Raw genomic sequence first — 22,302 nt, 5'->3', positions numbered from 1 at the left:
AGTGCATAGCCCAACCTCCTAAAACAAAGAATTATTGGGTTCATGATGTGTGTTGTGCTGAGGTTGAGAAACCCTGATACAGAATCCCCTCCAGATCTGTGTTATTGGGGCAACAGCTTGCTATGTGTGGGTCCTTGGCAAGGGAGGAAACTTGGGAGCCGGACTGTGAAGGATTTATTAAGGTAGAGTTTTTTTGTTTTTTGTGGGGGGAGGTTGTGTGTGTGTTTTTCATCATTCCTCTTTTGCATTCAGCATTCTGTATCAGACTTTATTGTATCAAGTTGAAAGTTGTATCAACTTTATCTTTGAACACATCTATTAAATACAGTATTTAACAATCATTTATTTTGTTTCTCTCCACATTTTAAAAATTATGGTAAAACTGCCTAACACAATTGAGGTGAAGGTTTTATTGACATTTTGATAGGTAAGACCTTTAATTATAAGCATAAAATACATGAGTTGTTCTTCAAAGAAATGCTTCTTTCATCTTTCTACGAATGAAGTATACTGAGAGTCCACACTAAGAATACAGTATCACATCCTAATTTAGTGATGGCTTTTCTGCTAAAGTGTACTGTGCACCATGTATGTTTTTCTGATGCTCTGTTTTAAAAGAGGAACAACTTTCAGAGAGCCTGGAGACATAAGTAGTTGATGTATATTCCATAGGGTTACTTTGAAATATCAGATGTAAGCAGGGGGTGTTGGCTGGAGCAGCACCTGTCCGGGGCCATGCCTGAAGGAGTCACTTTTCTGTGGTTACTCATTGATAAAACTGCTAACTCAGGTTCATGGCCAAACTGTTGAGCTATGTTGCTTTTAAGCAGTGGCGTTAGCAGCACTGGTAATTTTTTACGGTTATATTTTTTAGATTGATGGAAAGATGAGAATTTTGATAACTGGGCATGTTGTTGCTCTGTTCTGACTTTGGTAATCAGAAAGATACAGTTTTGTAGGATTCGTGGTAGGGAGCAGAATTGCCTGTGTCTCCTCAGCTTTATTTCTTATATAAATGGCAAAAAATCACCCTTCTCTCTATGGTTTCTAATTTGAGACTGAAATGGAGAAGATTCATCTGTAAGCATGCTATCAGTAAAGGGGGAATAACTCCTGTCTCTCAAGAATGCCTCGGTTAAATTATGACTTGGCAGTGGTGGGGAGAAGAAGTACAGAAAGAAAAACCTGCCTTGACCCCATTAACAGGAATTATCTAAAAATGGAATGGAATTCTTCCAAGTTGATGTTGCTTGTGAAAATGAAAAAATATTTTTCTTACCCCCAAAATGTTTTTTCTTTTATGATAGAGCATTGCAACTGCCTAACAGGAAAGTATCTGTTTCTTGAGACTTTAACATACATTATCTAGGAGAAGTTAAAAGAGAAGGAGTGATTCTTATGTTTTTACATTTACCATAGAGTTTATTTACTGTAGGAATTTCAAATACTTTATTTTTGGTACAATAACAGCTTTTAAATGTTTGTTCCTTTAACCAAAAGTTTGTAAATATAGAGCCTTTGAGGGACTAAAATTCTTGTTTTATCCTGGGCAAGAAGGCACTGTTCAAGCTTTTTATACAGTGCTGGATTAAAATGCAACACCATCTTGCTATTGGGTATGCATGTGTGTCTAAAACAGCAAATGGTGCTAATTGTATGGTGTTTTTGTGACAAACTTAAATGGTCTTTGGAGAAGAGGGAAAAAATGTGAAATTTACTGGGTATAACCTACATGAGTTTTTTAACCCAAGAGTTTAAAAACAATAGAGGTTGATTTACATCTGAAGCTATATAACAAAAATAACTACCACCACCTTTAGGAAGCTCTCATGTGCTGTGGACGTTGTCCCATTTCGCTAGTCCATCAGCTACATGAGGTGTGCGTGATCCCATTCTGTCCATGAAGAAATTGAGGCTGAAATGTCTTGTAACTTAATCTGGAGCACACAATTAGTCATTGGTAGATTTAGAAGAAAAATGTAAGTCTGTCTGACCCAAAGCTAGTGCTTTTTTTTACTTTTAATTTATACTGTTTCTAAACCCTTGGTTCTCTGCTTAAAGGAACAAATAGGTTGGGAAAACCGTTATTAGCATTACTAAAGAGAAATGCACTTAATGTTTAGTAAATTCAGATTCATTAAGATTTGCCATTTCCCTTAAATTCTCCCCCAAATTTTAATCAGAGGACCTTTTTAATATAAACCAGAACTTTCATTCTGCTTTTTAAATAATTATGCTAGCTTTTACAGTAGATGTGAACTGAGTAGGATAATAGTGGAAGGAGAGACAGTGTGACAAAGTACCATCAGTCTTCCATGTGCCCATTTCTGTATATTTAAACTTATCTGTAAGGTTTGGTTTTATTTTTCTCTAAGCAGACTGTGAACTGTGAATCAGTTTTATTTGTCTTCTGGAAATGTGGGACTGATAGGAAAAACACTACAAACACTCTAACATGTTGTTCATCTAAGTTTCCAATTTCTCTCTCTTTTTTAAAGATTTTATTTATTTGAGAGAGAGAGTGCGTGTGCAAGCCTGGGGGGGAAGGCAGAGGGAGAGGGAGAAGCAGACTCCTTGCTGAGCTCAGACTCCCCCCCAACCCCCCATGCACTGCTCAGTCCCAGGACCCTGAGACCATGACTTGAGCCGAAGTCAGACGCTTAACCAACTGAGCCACCCAGGGGCCCCCTAAGTTTTTAATTTTAAATTTCTCTTTGTCTTGGCATTTAAGTTATATTAATTTACTTAATTTGAATACTTTCACCCCTTTGATGTAGAAAGTTTCAGCATGCTTTGATAAGAATATTACTTTTGGTCAATCTATGTTCTTTAAATTTTTTCCCTTGGAAGTTTTGCTAAGCAAGCACAGAAGTGTTGAGATTTAAATAAGGAAAAGACATTCTGCAAATACACATCAACACACATGCCTAGACCATGGTGTATATGCGGCGTTCCACTTGCCATTTGTTCTTACAAAGCACAAAAAGGAGTTTTAGAATTAAGTACATTTCAGATTTGTTTGAAAACCATTTACTACTTTTGGGATAAAATCATGCCGTATTCATCTTTGTCTACTTTGTACCTAATCTGATATTTTACTTAAGTTAAATAAATGATTGTTTAATTAAGAGATATGTAAATATTCATGAAAATTCAGAACTGTTGTGCATCAGTAGTTATCTTTTCTTTCCAGAGAAATGATTTTTAGTATAAATAAATTAGCCAGCTAACTGAAGTTACACCGAAGACCTTGTATGTTTTTCCTAGTAAACATATTGGAAAGAAGCGCCACTCATCACCATCATCATCATCATGGTGATTACCACGTATGAAATTCTTACTGTGTGCCAGGAACTATTGTCTCTGTTTCATCATTGCAACAATACTTTGAAGTGGTAGATAGTAGTAGATAGATGTACTAGATAATGTATTTTCCTTATTTTATGGATGGAGAAATGAAGGCACAGGAAGGTTAAATGCTGGAGCTAGTATTTAAATGTAGGCTCGCTGACTTCAGACCCCAGGTCTTGATCATGGGGCTCTGTAGTTTTTGTTTCACTGGCCTTGTAAACAGCGTAATGAACACGATTTCAGGATATCCTGGTGATTTGAGGCCTTCATTATGATGTGATCTCCGTTGCTGGCAGTGTAGTCTAATAGGATTTGGAAACAGACACAACCCAGATTTGTGTTGTGTCATTGATATTTATTAGTAGATGACTTTATATATATATATGTATTTAACTTCACTGAACCTCTTTTTTGCCCCTCCGTTAGTTGTAATGTGGGAACTAAATAACATGGATCTAAAAACTCTAAGGCATAAGCTGGGTGCTTAACAGGCACTCAATAAATATTGATTCTCTTCTTGGTGCTTCTTCCTCCTATTGAAATTTAATATTCTAAGGCAGCAGATCTCAAATATTTTGTTTTAAGACCCCATTACATTCTTAAAAATTACTAAAGACCTCAGAGAGCTTTAATTTATGTGGTTTTATGCATCGATATTTTTCAGGTTAGAAATTAACATTGAGAACTATTTTAAATATATATTAATTCATTTGAAAATAGCAGTAATCCTTTGCTTTAAAAATTAGAAGACTGGCATTGTTTTACCTTTTTTCACATCTCTTTAATGTTGTTTAATAGAAGACTGGATTCTCGTATCTGATTCTGCATTTGATTTGTTTGGATTTGTTGTTTTAGTCGATGTATATGGAGAACATCTGGCCCCATGTAGCTGTTTAGCTGGCAAAGGAAGGAGGACAGCCTTTTTGTGGCTGTCCTTCTTTGATAGTGCACCAAAACTACTGGTATTTTCTTTTTTTATAAAGATTCATTTATTTGAGAGAGAGAGCACGTCCGTGGGAGTGGGCAAGCAGGCAAGCAGAGGGCGGGGGTGGGGCAGAGAGAAAGAGAATCTCAAGCAGGGTCTTCACTGAGCATGGAGCCCAACATGGGGCTGGATGCAGGGCTTGGTCCCACGACCCTGAGATCACGACTTGAGCCCAGACCAAGAGTCAGATGCTTAACTGACTGAGCCACCCAGGCACCTGTATTGGTGGTTTCTTAAAATTAAGCTATAAGGTGGAATCAGATACCAAATCAATGAACATTTTGTACTCTATTACAGTAAAATTGATCTTGTGCTTTGAATTTTTTTTAACCATGCATATTTTTGTAATAAATTGGTTGTCTGGAAAATTTGAAAAACAGGAAAATTAAGTTTCACATTTCATTATATAATATCATAAATTTATACTTGCTAATATTGCTTCTGGTATTATCAATAGTCTTTAAATTGTGGAAAGGTGTCAAGCTCAGGGTGGCAGCTAACAAGTTTTCCAAAATTCTAATTGTTACTTGAAACCTCAAATTTTACTATTGGCAACAGTTACTGTCAGTTGTTTTCCTTGAAGTGAGAAGCTTACTTTATTTTTGAGAAATTATCTGCCGTATATCAAGTTTGTACAATCATTTTTTTGACTTTCATTAGCTTTTTCAAGGAATATGGCACCCATGAGAAGAGTAGCTAGTTCAGCTTGCAACTCAAACAATAATGCTTTTCCTCTAGACAAGAGTTATATTTTTTCTTTTTTAAAAGATTCTATTTATTTATTTGTCAGAGAGAGAGAGAGCACAAGCAGGGGGAGCGGCAGGCAGAGGGAGAGGGAAAAGCAGGCTCCTCACTGAGGCAGGGAGCCAGGCACAGGGCTTGATCCCACATCCCGAGATCATGACCAGGACAGAAGGCAGACATGCTCAACCAACTGAGCCACCCAGGCACCGCGACCAGAATTGTATTTTTTATACACCAGAACTGTGTTATGTTCACTTCTCATTTTGAATCACAGAATATTAAAAAGATGTGTACCCAAGAGTCAAGATGGAAAAAAAAACTAATTTTAACTACTGCATCAAGAACTTTTTTTTTAAAGATTTTATTTATTTATTTATTTGAGAGCGAGCACGTACCACAAAGCAAGAGAGAGCACAAGGCAGAGGGGAGGGGCAGGGCCAAGGAGGGGAAGAGGTGGGGTGGGGCTGAGGGGGGAGAGGCAGAAGGACAAGCAAGACTCCCTGCTGAGCAGGGAGCCCAATGGGGGGGCTTGATCCTAGGACCCCGGGGATCAGGGATCATGACCTTAGCAAAAGGCAGCTGCTTAACCAACTGAGACATCTAGGTGCCCCCTTCATCAAGAACTTTTTTTTTAAAGTGACTTAGGCGGGGAGGTAATAGACTATTGCTCTTGATGAGAAGAGCTGATAAGAATAGTGTCTTTTTCTTGCAGCCTATCACAGACACCTCTCCCCTAGTAACAATAAAAAGTAAAGTACTATCAAAAAAGATCAAACAAGTATGAAAAAGAAACCATTGCTTTTGAAATTAGTGGACTTTAATTGGAATTTCAGGAACTCAGGATAGGTTAAGGAATCCTGTAATATCTTACTTCATTGTAGAACCTAACTTTTTTTAAATGGTAAACTTAAAGTTTATTGTATAACAATAATGAAAAAAGTTTAAGGCAAAACTGTGACTGTTTTAAGTTCAGGTTATTTTGCAATTTTTGCTCAAGTATTCATTTACGTTTTAAGGAATGGGGGGATTTGAATCTTTTCAACTATAAGTATTTCTATAGATTTTAGTGAAATTTAGACCTTTGAAAAATTAGTTTATAAAATACACATGGAATACTCTGCATTATGCTGACTGACCTGACATTTTAGTGCATTATGTATTGTGTATTGATTTAATTCTGATGTAATTTTAAGAATAAATAAAATTTTCATAGATGCAGCTCTGAGTGAAGACTAGAACATTCTAAGATAGCATAACCTGCCATGTGGCCATTCGTTTAACATGACGACATCACTTACATTGTATAGACTTCACAGTTTTGTACTTGATCTTGTCATTTAATAGTCTATAACAATAGGCATTGCTTTAGGTAGATTACTGGTTATTTATATATGCCTTTCTAAATATCAAAAGGGAGAAGATAAGAGTCTTAGGTACTCTTTAATTCATTTTTTTCTTTGCCTTTCATCTTGAGTTTCTTGGTTGATCATTTATCTTTTTTATTTAGCACCTGGGAATTTTAGGACAAATGTGCCACTGAAACTTTATAGAGGCAGATGGCAGAAAATTTACATTTTATTATTCAGAATGACTGCTTAACCATCCTTGGGTTAAGGAATTATTTTCTAAATTCAATAACCTTATATTTTTTAAAATTTATCAGCCAGTGATCTTCAATGGCTACTTTAAGATATCTACAAATTCTCGTCCACTATCTGCTTTGCTATTCAACAATTCATAGCTATTAAAAGAAAGGTATTCTATCTTAGTAGGTGGGTGAACTATGCCTGGTGGAGCAATTTTATGGGATATCTAACATATGCAAAGCATTTTATCTCTTTAATTACTGCCCCACCCCCTAGAGCCCAATGTCTTGGATATTTGAAGTGCTCAGTAAGTATTTGAATGAATGAAAAGAAATTCACATAGACAATGTGAAATTATGCTTATTCCATCAGAAAATGCACCCCTTCCCGCCACCTTATAATTTGCTGCTCCGTTTTCTGTCGTGTTTAGTTCAGGAGCCGTGGAGGTACTTTATGCCCAAAATAGTCTCGTCACATTAAGCTAATCCCCTTTGAACATGCAACTCAATTTCTTTAATTAGCTTTAAAAATAAGGATCATTAAATCAGAGTGCCACCATCAATTACTGTGTAAGGGTTTGCCTGTTCAATAATGCATCAGAGTTGTGCTCTAATCAGTATTTCACTGAAAGATTTATGGAAAAGGAGGCCTCCCTTGCTTCCAAACTTCAAATACAGTTCTATTATGTATAAAAATTTTTTTCCTGTGATTGCTACCATTTTAGGTGCTGTATTTTATTGAATACTCTTGGTATCCTATCCATCTTTGCATTTCATATTTGGGATCAGTTCCAGAGAATGTTTTACAGCATTTTTGTAAATTCACAAGAAAATAAGCACTTTTCTTGTTCTGCAAGAAGAAAAGACAAGGTGCAGATTAAAAAAACAGTCTGCATTTCTATGAGGTGCACCTGTTATGGCAAATTCCCCAGAGAGTGCCTTATTTCTTATTTCTCATTATGTTAAGGAGTAACAATCAAAAAATTGGGAAATTGAACTAGCAATATATGTTTATAAATTTATTTAAAGTCTACCAAAACTAGGATTGTAAAAGCAGTGGTCATTTTTCTTGCTTAGTGCAAGATAATACATATTTTAGCTTTGAAATTATAGAACTATCCATCAAATTATATAAGCATTTGGGTCACTTTATTCTCATTGCTCTTCTGTGCTTTCAGAATAGGTCAAAATAAGAAGACCAGAAAACAGGTTTTGATAATCTATATAAAGATACTTTAGGAAATTCAGTTTGAACCTAAGCAATCATTTTTCTAGACAATTGTTCAAATACTTCTGGAAAGATTGGTGTTAGCCATTAAAATAGAGCTAATAATATTAATTTCCTTTTCAGTTAACAACCCAGAAGGGACTGGGCGCCTGGGTGGCTCAGTGGTTAAACGTCTGCCTTCGGCTCAGGTCATGATCCCAGGGTCCTGGGATTGAGTCCCACATCGGGCTTCCTGCTCAGCGGGAAGCCTGCTTCCCCCTCTCCCACTCCCCCCTGCTTGTGTTCCTGCTCTCGCTCTCTCTCTCTCTATCAAATAAATAAATAAAATCTTAAAAAAAAAAAAACAACCCAGAAGGGATAGATGAAACATAAGAAGTCAATATTTCAATATTTTTAGCAGATTTAGTTTAGCAAATCTATATATTTGAAGATGTTATATTTGGTTAAACTTAAGTACATAGATTATATGATCAAAATATTTAAGACATTCATCTTTTCAGGTAGTTTTAGAAAGAAATTAATTTTGTATAATAGGTATTGAAAAAATTTATAATTTTGAAATCTCAGGTATACCAACCTTGTATCAGGGTGGGTCAAAATACTTCAGTATAAAAGTATTAGATGGCATAATGCTTATGTTTTTCTTCTTGTAATTTGGTGTGCAATTAAATGATTTACAAGTTGTAAAAACTCATAACCTTTGAGAAAGAAAAATCTATGTGTGCTGCAGAGGTTAAAACGCACTTGCTGAGGATTCATCTTGAGCACTTGTTGAAGGATTTATTCTGTGGATGGGAATTAGCCAGTTGAATCCATATCAAGCCTGCAGAGAGTCATACATCACAGTAATAGATTTGGCTTCATCTTCAGATACCCAGTTTTTATATTCTCTTTCACTTAATGTGAATGCCTGGTAATTGAACTTTAAATTCTGAGTTTCTGTCAGAAGATTTAGCTTGATAATACAGAGGCTGTTCAAAGCACTCTCTTTCCTTCAGAGAAGTGTATGTTTTATCAGTCATTGGAGTGCTCCAGGTTCTCTGCTCTGATTTTATCACTTACCTTGCAAACTTCAAAAAAAAAAAAAAAGAGAGAGAGAGAATTAACATACAGCAAAGGGCACAATTATATAGTTCAAAGATTTTGTATAAATTGAATGTACACATATAACTCTTCACCTAAATCGAAGTATAGAAAATTATTAACACTCCACAATACTCTGTATCCCCTTAGTTGATTCTCATCCTCTCCCCAAAAGAATCACTTTTTTTTTCCAGCCTATGTGAGATAAAATTGACATATAACTGTGTAAGTTTAAGATATACAAAGTGATATTTGATATGCACATATACAGGGAAATTACTACCACAGTGAGGTTAGTTAACATATCTGTCACCTCAGTAATGATGTGTGTGTTTGTGTGTGTGTGTGTGATTTAAACATTTAAGATCTACTCACTTAGCTTTCGAATATACCATAGAGTATTGTTAACTATAGTGACCACATTGTGTATTAGATCCCCAGAACCTACTTATAACCGGAAGTTTGTACCCTTTGATCAACATCTCCCCACTTCCCCTAAGCTCTGGCAACCTCCAGTCTACTCTCTGTTTTTATGAGATTGGCTGTTTTGGATTCCTCGTAGAAGTCAGATCATACTGTTTTGACTGTTATCCCATAAGTAAGTATTTGAGTTTTATATAAGTGCGATCTGAGTGTACGTGCTTTGTTCCTGGCTTTGTCGTCAGTTTGCGTCTGTGATAGTCCTTCGTGGTGTCATATGTACCTGTAGTTCTTCCATCTGTCATTGTATGAATGCACTAGACTGTATCTGTACTTTGTAATTTTTACTAGTTTTTGGCTATTGCAAACAAAACTGCCATAAACGTTCTAACACATGTCCTTTGTTGTTCATAAATACACATTTCTCTTGGATGTTTACTTAAGAGTGAAATTTCTGGGTCTTAAGGTACATATTCACCATTTGTAGATTCTGTCAAATTGTTATCCAAAGTAGTTGTAGGACTATGCTCTCAGTATAATGTAAGAAATGTAAGAAAATTCTCATTGTTCCCCATCATTGCTTACACTTGGTACTGTCAGCTTTAAATTTCTCTTTTTCCAATTCTAGCCGCTCTGGGGGGTATGTTGTAGTATCGTAAGATGATTAATGATACTGAGCACCTTGTCATGTGATTATTGATCATTTGGATGTCCTCCTTGGTGGAGTTCCTGTTTTAAGTCATTTGCCATTTTTTCTATTGGTTTGTCAGTCTTACTGACTTACGAGAGTGTTTGTTTTTTTTTTTTAATTTTCTGAATACAACTTCTTTGCTGGACCTTTGATTGCAACTGTCTTTTTCTCCTTTGTGTCTTGCTTTTTGACTCTCTTAGTTACATGTTTTGATGACCAGAGTTGTTTTTTTTTTTTTTAAATAAAGTTCAGTTTTTAAAACTTTTCCTCTATGGTATTGCCTTTTTTATCCTACTTAAGAAATTACTGATTATGCCAAGGATATAGAGATTTTCTCTCAGAAGCTTGCTTTAGCTTCTAAATTTCGGCTGTGGTATGAGGTAAAGTATGTATGTTAATTAATTTTCCATTTGACTGTCCATTTGAACCAGAACCATTTATTGTAAAGATCATTCTTTTCTCCCTTATATTGGCACACTAAATCATGTGGTCATATATATGTGGCTCTGTTTCTAAACTTTAGGTTGTATTCTAGCTTTTTAAAATAATTTTATCATATTTTAGATGCAATCTTTTTTTAAATTTTAGTTTGTGGTGTTTTTTTTCTAGGAAATAGAGCTGCTTTTTTATATCAACTCTATCAACTTTATTTAGAATGTTGTTCAGATCTTTCATATCCTTATTGATCCCCCCATTCTATCAGTTACTGAAAGAGATAAATTATAATCTCTACTTATGTTTGTGAATGTTTCTGTTTCTCATTTAGATTCTGAGTCCTTTTGCCTTACATGTTTTGAGATTATATTTTTGTTTTTAAGACTTTTAAACATTTTTTTTAAAGATTTTATTTATTTATTTGAGAGAGAGAGAATGAGAGATAGAGAACACGAGAGGGAAGAGGGTCAGAGGGAGAAGCAGACTCCCCGCTGGGCAGGGAGCCCGATGGCGGGACTCGATCCCGGGACTTCAGGATCATGACCTGAGTGGAAGGCAGTCGCTTAACCAACTGAGCCACCCAGGCGCCCTGTTTTTAAGATTTTATTTATTTATTTGACAGTGAGAGAGAGCACAAGCAGGGGGAGTGGCAGAGGGAGAGGGAGAAGTGGGCTCCCTGCCAAGCAGGGTGCCCTATTTTGGGCTAGATCCCAGGACCCCGGGATCATGACCTGAGCCAAAGGGAGACTCTTTTTTAGTATATGTGCTGCCGAAGCGAGCACTAAAGGGAGACGCTTAACCGAGGGAGCCACCCAGGAGCCCCTGAGGTTATATTTTTAGGTGACTAAGACTGTCTTGTCTTTTACTGAATTAACCCTTTATCTATATGAATTGCCCCTCTTTATCTCCAGTAACACTTCTTGACTTAAAGTCCACTCCTCTGATACTAGGGCAGGTCTACCAGGCTTCTGGTTAATGCAGGGTGGATCTCTCTGCTTTCATCTTTATCTTTTTTATTATTAACTTTTATCGTTGGTAAACAGCATGTATTTGTGTTTTGTTGTGTTATACAATTTGAAAATTATAGTCATTTAATGTAATTAGTAATAAATTTTATTTTAATTTACGATTTATTTTCTTTTTGTCTTGTTTTTTCTTTTTTGTATTAGTTCACTTTTTCTTTTATCTTCTTCTATTAGCATGCTATTATTCTTTTAGCGGTTACCCCAAACATAATAGTAAGTATCCTTGGCCTATTTGAGTCAACTTTTTAAAAAAATGTTTTGTAATTTTGTCATAATTTATTTTGTAATAATTATTTTGTAATAATTATAGATTCTCAGTGATTTTTCAATATTGTATAAAGAGGTCCTATATGTACTTCACCAAGTTACCTCCAGTGGTCACATCTTGGTAATTAAAGTAAAATATCAAAACCAAGGAAACTGATAATGGTTCAATGTCTGTCAGTTTTTTTCAGTCTGTGTCATTCTTTCTCTTGCATAGATCTATGTAATCACCATCACAATCTAGATACTATTCCATCACCATAGTGATCTCTCTGTGCTACTCATTAATTGCTATACTCTGTTCCCTCCCTGCCACCACTCCTGTCCCCTGGCAATTTTTCTGTCTTTATAATTAAATAATTTCAAAAAGTGTATAAAAATAGTCATAATGTATGTGCCCTTTAGAAATTGTCTTTTTTTCATTCTACATAATGCTCTTGTGAACCATCGAAGTTGGTGTGTCTATTCATATTTTGTTCCTTTTTATTGGTTAGTATTATTCCATGGTATGGATGCACCTCTTAAGAGACCCTTTGTTTCTTTCCAGTTTTTCACTCTTGTAGATAAAGCTGCTGCAGGGTTTTGTGTGTACATAATTTTCAGATCTGTATAATAAGTGCCTAAGAGGTAATTGCCATGTTGTATGGTAAATGCATGTTTAGGGGCACCCGAGTGGCTCAGTTGTTAAGCATCTGCTTTTGGCTCAAGTCATGATCCCTGGGTCCTGGTATCGAGCCCTGCGTGGGCTCCCTGCTCCGCGGGAAGCCTGCTTCTCCCTCTCACACTCTCCCTGCTTGTGTTCCCTCTCTCGCTGTGTCTCTCTGTCAAATAAATAAATAAATAAATCTTAAAAAAAAAAAAATGCATGTTTAGTTTTTTTTCAGAAACTGCCAAACTGTTTGTCAGAGGGGCTCTACCATTTTACATTCCTGCCAGCAGTGCATGAGCAGGCCATTTTCTCCACATTCTCATCAGCATTTGGTGTTGTCACTGTTTTTTATTTAGTCATTCTGATGGGTATATAGTGATATTCTTTGTGCTTTTAATTTGCATTTCTCTAATAGATAATGACGCTGAACATCTTCTGTGTTCTTATTTGCCATCTACATATCCTCTTTGGTGAAATGTCTTTGTTCCTTTTCTAATTGGATCTTCTTTCACATTGAGGTTTGAGTTTTCTTCTTCTAGGCCAAACATGAGTCTTTTGTCACATATATTACCCTTAACTTATTTTGATTTTACTTTAATTGGAACTTTTGCTACTTCCTGGAAAATGAAAGGAACTTAGGACAGTTCAACCTTCTGTACCCTGCTTGTGCCTTTTGTGTAATTATTATGTACTTTCTTTCCTACCTATATTTAAAACTCCACAAATTTTATTTATTGTTTTAAAACATTACCATTTACTCCCTTTAAAAAAAAAAGATTTATTGATTTATTTTAGAGAGAGAGTTCAAGAGCGAGCAAGGAAGGACAGAGGGAGAGAGAGAATCTCAAGCAGACTCCCCGCTGAGCGTAGAGCCCGAGGCGGAACTCGATCTCATGATACCAAGATCACAGCCCGAGCTGAAACCAAGTTAGATGCTAAATAGACTGGGCCACCCAGGTGTGCCCTGATTTACTCAAATCTTTAAACCTGTTTTTGTTCTCTTCAGTCTTTTCTGCATTAGGGAAATTCCATGAGGGATCTTTTGTATTCCTAAGAGTTTACTTGTATATTTCTTTAGTAGAATTCTTTTTATTTATTTATTTATTTTTTATTTATTTGACAGGGAGAGACACAGCAAGAGAGGGAACACAAGCAGGGGGAGTGGGAGAGGGAGAAGCAGGCTTCCCGCGGAGCAGGGAGCCCGACGTGGGGCTTAATCCCAGGACCCTGGGAACATGACCTGAGACGCTTAATGACTGAGCCACCCAGGCGCCCCTCTTTAGTAGAATTCTAAAGCAACACTGTGTGTATGTGTGTAGGGAAGGTATTTTGAAAATGCTAAATTGACAGTTTTTTGTTTTTGTTTTTAGTTTTTTTTTAATTCTATTGTCTCCTGTTTGTCATTGATTAACTTGAAAGATTAGTTGTCAGTTTTATTCTTCTTTGAAGGTAATGTGCCATTTTGTTCAGGTGGCTTTTGAGCTCTTCCCTTTGTCTTGGCTTTCAGCAGTTTTACTATGACGTGCTGTGGTAGTCAGCCTCTGGGATGGACACGGATCATCCCTGCTAGTGTTCACGCTCTTGTGTGATCTCTTCTTGAGTGTGGGGTGGGTTTATTGATTTGCTTCTGATGAATAGAATGTGGCAGAAGTGATTGTTGCTTTTTGATACCTTTACAGATTTTTTTCACAGCACTTTATATAAAGTTTCTGATTGATCCAGTGGAAGGGTTACTCTGATATAGCTATGCCCACAGGGTGAGCTTAACTGTATATAGAACTAAAGAGAATTTTTTGTCTTCTTGGAATGCTGTTACAGAAGCAGCTCTCTTAGCCCACCTCCAAATAGTGACTTGCTAAGTGAAACGATACTGTCCTGTGAGGCATATGACTGATGCTCAGAGCACAAAACACTTATTTTCAGACATTTTCTTGTGTGTGCTTCTGCAGCTGTCACAGGTAAATGTGCATTTATCAGTCATTTTTAGAGATGTTTTGCCTGTCATAATTATTTTTATAATTACGTGTCTGTTGCATAATATAAAAATTTATGGCAAGGCATTTTTTCCATGAAACTTACTTATTTGAAAAACCACATAAAAGAATTGATAAAACAATTGTTGGTAAATTGGTTGTGTGTTATCAAACTGTAAAACACTGAAGAAAGAGCTCATGAAAATCCAGGTTTCTTTAATGAAATTATTTTTCAGGAGTCCACGTTCTTGCTTCATCTTAAAGAGACTGAAATTGAAAATAATGCCATATTAAATGAGTGCAGTTTGTGCAAGAAAGGAGTGGGGAGCTCTCATGCATCAGGATATTTGTGAATGAATACTTTCATGCTTTAAGTTAAAATAAAATACTTATGTATTTGTCCTGTGTTATGATTTCTGCTTTATCTGGCCTTTTGAAATAACTGAACCAATTTCTGTTCTGACTGCATCCTTTTTTTTTTTTAAAGATTTTATTTATTTATTTATTTATTTATTTATTTATTTATTTATTTAATAGAGGGAAAGAGAGAGAACACAAATGGGCAGAGGGGCTAGAAGACTCCCTGCTGAGTGGGGAGCCTGACCAGGGAGGATCCCAGGACCAAAGTCAGACACTTAACCGACTGAGCCACCCAGGCCCCCACTGACTGTGTCTTAAAAGAGGACTTCATCTATACTTCTAAATACTGAAGGGTGTTTCATCCTGCCTTATTACAAAGAATTTGGCTTTTTAATTGAGTAATTTACATAACCTTCATTTTAAGTTATGTTTTAGGTATTAGCATTAATTCAAATCCATAAGTTAATATGTTATTTACCAAGAACATAAAAGGACTTTTTAGATTGAAATACTCAGCCAGAACTTAAGCAGAGAACAGATAATTATTTGGTGACTCTTGCTCATTTACTAGCAACTTCCATAAATTATACAGATTGTTTATCTGTATATAAAAATACCAGATAGTTGTGTTTTCTTCTGTTTATTTTATATTTATAAACCAAGATGGGAGTCAAGCTTTTTTTATTAAACATTTATGCTGTGTCTGCTATGAACAGGTCTATCAAGACAAATAAGAACCATTCCTGTTTTGCAAGGAGATTATAGTTCCAAGAGCCATTTTATTAAACAGTTACAGCAGAGTTAGAAGGTGCCTTTGTGCTTTTTTCTGAGTGTAAATCTGCACATTTAAAAACAACCCTTTTGTATGATGATATGATTAAATTGTAGTTTTTAAATATGTGATCTCTTTAACCTCTGCTCTTATATTTACCTCAAGGGCCAGGAGGAGACAGGAGGAGTCATTGACATTGGTTAAAACTTTAACAAATTTGGAAAAAAAACCATTGATACTCAGTACTTTTATATGATTCTCATAGTATTGTACTTTTTCTGTTCCTGTAACTTTACTTCTAGAGTGCCTTCACACCTAGTCTTTCATAAAATCAGAGCTTCTGTTTCACCAGTTAACTTCATATAGATAAAATCTTTATTCTTGGAATGTGATTTGTTCATTCTGGCTTACCGTAGCACAAGTCCAAATATTTTTCTCCTGTGCAAACATACTATAGGCATTAGGTCTTGGTGTGTGGGATCCTCAGCCTGTCACAGATTTCATTATGCCATCTGCTTCAACCTGAGCAGTGTATCTTCTGCTGGCAGACTTTATTGAAGTTGCCATGGCTCAGGATAAAAAAAAAAAAAAAAAAAAAATCAAGTTTGGCATAAGGAGCTTGCTTTTGAAAAAATAATAATTGATCATGCCTGCTGTAGATTTTAAAATAACCATTTGAAAGGATTCCCAAAACCCTCTTCTCAACACAGTGATCTCTCTTCATCGGTGATTGTAGATAGCCAATATAGTATAAGCCAATATAAGTTGGATTATTGGTAACTTTATTAACTTAACTGAGTCTTCTGTTTAATTTTAAGGACAGGTAACAAACTCTTAGGCATGGGTTGGTGATGTGTTGTAAAATATTTTGATTGCTCTGTCAGTGTAAATTTTACCTAATGTCTTATTCCCAGAAATGATACCTCAAGTGACTGTTTGTTATGCGTATAGTACAAACATAAGAACTCCGTGATGAAAAAATCCTGGTCATAATCTACTTATTAGATGTGTGACTTCGTGTAATTTTGTCATCTGAAAAATGGAAATAATGATAGTGGGGGGGGTTGTTGGGGAAATGAAATCAGAGTAGATCCCTCAAAAAATAAACATTTATTCTGCAAATGTATATTGAATGCCAACTCTGTGCAAGGCACTCTTATAGAGAATGAAGGATATAAGAGAGAATAAAATAGTCTAATTCCTCCACTGGGGAATTCTACATTCTAGTCTGTCCACACAGATTTGGATGGAAGCTCCATGACGACAGGGTCCATGGCAAGTGCCAAGAAGAAAAACAGAACAGGGTAAGCTCATGGAGCATAATGGTGGGGTGCTGTCTTGGGTAGGGTTGTCAGGGTGGGCTTCTCTGGGATAAAGTTGAGCACACCTGAATGAATTAAAACAATAAACATGTAGATGTTGGGGAAGGATGTACGTGGCTGATAGAGTGAGCAGTTTGGTTTGAGGAACTGTGAAGGGGTCAGTAGAGCTGGATCCTGCTGGGTGAAGGACATAGTGCAGGAGATGAGTTCAGAGAGTGATCCAAAATCATCATTGATGTACTCTTTCTGATAAAAATTGTTGCAAAGAATTACAGTACAGACACCCTACAGAAATGGGAAATTATTTAGCTTTAACTTGATGCTCTGTATAACAGGCACATACAAGTAATCATAGAATGTTTTTTTCCAGAATGGAATGATCTTTTTTGTCGTTGTTGTTACTTAGGTCCTTGTACCCGGAGTTAGTCAAATGGCAAGGCTTGAGGGTACAATCCTCCAGGCTTCCAGGTCCGCTGGAGACTTTTGACACCAACAGCGAAGAGTTAAGGTCTAACTATGAAGTTAGAGGGAAGAATCCACAAAAGACCACCCTCACTTCTGAGATGAACTGCAAGTTCTGGATGTTCCCCAACCCCCCTCAGGTTCATTAATTCAGTATAAGGACCTACAGAACTTACTAGAAGCTTTTCTCCTCATGCTTATGGTTGATTATAAAGAAAGGATGCAGGTAAAAAACCAGCCAAAGGAAGAGACACATAGTGCAAGCCTGAGGATTTCAAACATGAAGCTTCCATTTTCCTCACAAAGTGTTTCTTTTTCAGAATTGATGTGTAACGGTATGTATGGTGTGTTGCCAATCCAGGAAGCTCACCTGAGTTTGGTGTTCAGAAACTTTATTAGGGTATCATTTCATAGGCATGACTGACTGCCTATGTGATTTAACTTAGTGTCAGTTTGGGGCTGATATCTTGTGGCCTTGGAGCCCACCATGAATATCTGGAAACTCCAGGGGTTTAGAGGTTACTTCCTAAGAGCTGGGGGTAAACGTCAGACCTCTCTTCAGGAAAAACCAAATTCTTTTCTTTTAAGACTTTATTTATTTATTTGACAGAGGGACACACAGCGAGAGAGGAAACACAAGCAGGGGGAATGGGTGAGGGAGAAGCAGGCTTCCCGCGGAGCAGGGAGCCTGATGGAGGGCTTGATCCCAGGACCCTGAGATCATGACCTGAGCCGAAGGCAGATGTTTACGACTGAGCCACCCAGGGGCCCCAGGAAAGACCAAATTCTTTACTACATATATTGTTCTAAAAATTCAAGAATATAAGTATTAGAAGTCCTAGCCACAGCAATCAGACAACAAAAAGAAATCAAAGGCATCCAGATCAGCAAAGAGGAAGTCAAACTCTCACTCTTTGCAGATGATATGATACTGTATGTGGAAAACCCAAAAGACTCCACCCCAAAACTGCTAGAACTCATACAGGAATTCAGTAAAGTAGCAGGATATAAAATCAATGCACAGAAATCAGTGGCATTCCTATACACCAACAACAAGACAGAAGAGAGACAAATCAAGGAGTCTATCCCATTTACAATTGCACCCAAAACCATTAGATACCTAGGAATAAATCTAACCAAAGAGGCAAAGGATCTGTACTCAGAAAACTATAAAATACTCATGAAAGAAATTGAAGAAGACACAAAGAAATGGAAAAACGTTCCATGCTCATGGATTGGGAGAATCAACATTGTGAAGATGTCAATGCTACCTAGAGCAATCTACACATTCAGTGCAATCCCCATCAAAATACCATCCACTTTTTTCAAAGAAATGGAACAAATAATCCTAAAATTTGTATGGAACCAGAAGAGACCCAGAATAGCCAGAGGAATACTGAAAAAAGAAAAGCAAAGCTGGCGGCATCACAATTCCGGACTTCCAGCTCTATTACAAAGCTGTCATCATCAAGACAGTTTGGTACTGGCACAAAAACAGACACATAGATCAATGGAACAGAATCGAGAGCCCAGAAATGGACCCTCAACTCTATGGTCAACTTATTTTTGACAAAGCAGGAAAGAATGTCCAATGGAAAAGAGACAGTCTCTTCAACAAATGGTGTTGGGAAAATTGGACAGCCACGTGCAGAAGAATGAAACTGGACCATTTCCTTACACCACACACAAAAAGGGACTCCAAATGGTTGAAGGACCTAAACGTGAGACAGGAGTCCATCAAAATCCTAAAGGAGAACACAGGTAGCAACCTTTTCGACCTTAGCCGCAGCAACTTCTTCCTAGAAACATCGCCAAAGGCACGGGAAGCCCGGGCAAAAATGAACTATTGCGATTTCATCAAGATAAAAAGCTTTTGCACAGCAAAAGAAACAGTCCACAAAACCAAAAGACAACCGACAGAATGGGAGAAAATATTTGCAAATGACATATCAGATAAAGGGCTAGTATCCAAAATCTATAAAGAACTTATCAAACTCAACACCCAAAGAACAAATAATCCAATCAAGAAATGGGCAGAAGACATGAACAGACATTTCTCCAAAGAAGACATCCAAATGGCCAACAGGCACATGAAAAAGTGCTCAACATCGCTCGGCATCAGGGAAATCCAAATCAAAACCTCAATGAGATACCACCTCACACCAGTCAGAATGGCTAAAATTAACAAGTCAGGGAACGACAGATGTTGGCGGGATGTGGAGAAAGGGGAACCCTTCTACACTGTTGGTGGGAATGCAAGCTGGTGCAACCACTCTGGAAAACAGTATGGAGGTTCCTCAAACAGTTGAAATTAGAGCTACCGTTCGATCCAGCAATTGCACTATTGGGTATTTACCCCAAAGATACAAATGTAGGGACCCGAAGGGGTACGTGTACCCCAATGTTTATAGCAGCAATGTCCACAATAGCCAAACTGTGGAAAGAGCCAAGATGCCCATCGACAGATGAATGGATAAAGAAGAGGTGGTATATATACACAATGGAATATTATGCAGCCATCAAAAGGAATGAGAGCTTGCCATTTGCAACGACGTGGATGGAACTGGAGGGTGTTATGCTGAGTGAAATAAGTCAATCAGAGAAAGACATGTATCACATGACCTCACTGATGTGAGGAATTCTTAATCTCAGGAAACAAACTGAGTGTTACTGGAGTGGTTGGGGGTGGGAGGGATGGGGTGGCTGGGTGATAGACATTGGGGAGGGTATGTGCTACGGTGAGCGCTGTGAATTGTGCAAGACTGTTGAATCACAGATCTGTACTTCTGAAACAAATAACGCAACATATTTTAAGAAAAAAGAAAAAGAAAATAACAGGAGAGGAAGAAAAGGGGAGTATGTCAGAGGGGGAGACGAACCATGAGAGATGATGGACTCTGAAAAACAAACAGGGTTCTAGAGGGGAGGGGGGTGGGGGATGGGTTAGCCTGGTGATGGGTATTGAGGAGGGCACGTTCTGCATGGAGCACTGGGTGTTATGAACAAACAATGAATCATGGAACACTGCACCAAAAACTAATGATGTAATATATGGTGATTAACATAACAATAAAAAGTAAAAAAAAAAATTCAAGAATATAAAAGATTAAATGACCCTCTGTCTCTCAGGGACAACTAATGTTATGTTGGTTGGTTGGTGTATATTCTCCCAGACGTTTAATACAAATATAAACATCTTTTTTGAATGTGCATTGTGTTGTACTGTACACATTGGTTGATAACTAGTCTTTTTCACTTTTGTGTGTATGTGAATTGTGTATGTTTGTGGGTGTTTTAATGAGTACCTTAAAGTTGAACACTGGAGGTAGATTTTGAAATTTTTCCCATCTAATAAACAATCCTGTATTGTGCATCCTTTATACATATATCTTTGTTATTCTCATTTTTCTCTTTGCAATTAATGTGCTAAATCAAAGGGTATGGGAATTTTGAAATTTCATATGTACTTCATTATTACCACTCAGGATGTTTTCTATGAAATTGTTTATGGAATGTCAAAATTGTTAATAATCTTCATATTGCTCTTAGGTAAACACTACAACATTGGCAATTTCAAATGTCGAATATGCTCACATTCCACATCTCAGTCCAGCTGTAATTCCTATTCTGCAAAATGAATTGTTCTTATCATCCTCAAATAATGGGAATCTGGAAGTATTTACAGGATCTGGTACTCCACACATCAATGGGAAACCTACTTGTGATGAATTTGATCAACTAATCAAGAATATGGCCCAGGTAAGAACATTTCTTCTTGTTAGTTATGATAGAACAGTGTAAACAAGTCCTGAATAATTGGAAGAATATGTATATGTTTATATTACATTATAAAATATATAATATATATGGTTAAATATATTTATGAGGACATTTATAACATCCGAAAAAATTGAAATGGAAAAGAAGTGGATTTTGTGTGAGTTTGGATGGTTCAGAAATTTTTCTGTTTCATTTCATTTTTTTTTATTCTTCAGGATCAATAATAAAATACATCACTCTAGGTGATGCGTGATAAAGGTTATCTGAGAAAATTCTTTTAAATTATTTTTTTTAAACTCAGTAATGCCACTAATAAGGTAACTGTGAATGGAGTGATTAACTTTTAATTAAGAGTGATTTCTTGCTTTGTTTCCTGAACAGGGTCGCCACATAGAAGTTTTTGAGCTCCTCAAACCTCCATGTGGAGGTCTTGGGTTTAGTGTTGTGGGACTCAGGAGTGAAAACCGGGGAGAACTGGGAATATTCGTGCAGGAGATCCAAGAGGGCAGTGTGGCCCACAGGTACGACTCTTACGACGCCTTCTCCATTTCTGATACTGTATTCAGAAGGTGTTGATGACCTTGGGAGAATTTAGAGAAGGAAAATGGATAAGAACAGAAACTTAATATAATCTGTTATTAATCAGTTTTTAGAAATCTTTAACATTACTGTGATAAAAAGCAAGTCCTTAGAAGGGAGAATGTCTTTTAAATGTGGTCATAAGCACTTTTTAGGAAGGAAAGGAGAATTTGAGTAGGACATTATTCTCGTTATTATTAAATGGTCTCATTTTGACCGGATTTAAAAGTTTAAAAGCAGTATAGAAAAGTATACAAATGACCCATGATAACTTGAGCTATATTTTGTTAATATACTCACAACAACTAAATGTATACACCTTTGCTTTTACTTGTAGTAAATACGAACATCTAAGACAAAACATATAGGTTGAGTGAGTAGCTGTAAAGAAGGTGGCTTTTAAATGGGAGGGATTGATAAGGGGTAGATAACTGGAGCCCAAACTTAACATTTTCAAAAATAAAATTGCAAGGAAAAGCTTAAAAAGCGTGGACGTTAGAAAACTGGCTTAAAAATAACCTGAAAATATATGCAAAGAAGCTGTCGTTTCCTTGAGAGCTGTCACATGTCTTTTACCCCTTTTTTCATTCCTGA

General features: G+C 36.7%; 1 protein-coding gene across 1 annotated transcript in view; it reads left to right on the top strand.

Annotated features, from left to right (window-relative positions):
• MPDZ (multiple PDZ domain crumbs cell polarity complex component) overlaps nt 1-22,302 on the top strand; it is a 141,540-nt gene that overhangs the window by 7,139 nt on the left and 112,099 nt on the right. Inside the window, exons 3-4 of the mRNA XM_088019154.1 lie at nt 20,899-21,108; nt 21,511-21,650. Of these exons, the coding sequence (XP_087875280.1) occupies nt 20,899-21,108; nt 21,511-21,650 (350 nt within the window). The remainder of the gene's footprint in view (nt 1-20,898; nt 21,109-21,510; nt 21,651-22,302) is intronic.

Source organism: Eumetopias jubatus, unplaced genomic scaffold (genome assembly GCF_037043125.1).
Source record: "Eumetopias jubatus isolate StellerSeaLion01/CBP00866 unplaced genomic scaffold, mEumJub1_p1.0 scaffold_15, whole genome shotgun sequence".
NCBI classification, from domain to species: Eukaryota; Metazoa; Chordata; class Mammalia; order Carnivora; family Otariidae; genus Eumetopias; species Eumetopias jubatus.
This window is presented reverse-complemented; position numbering and strand designations above follow the sequence as displayed.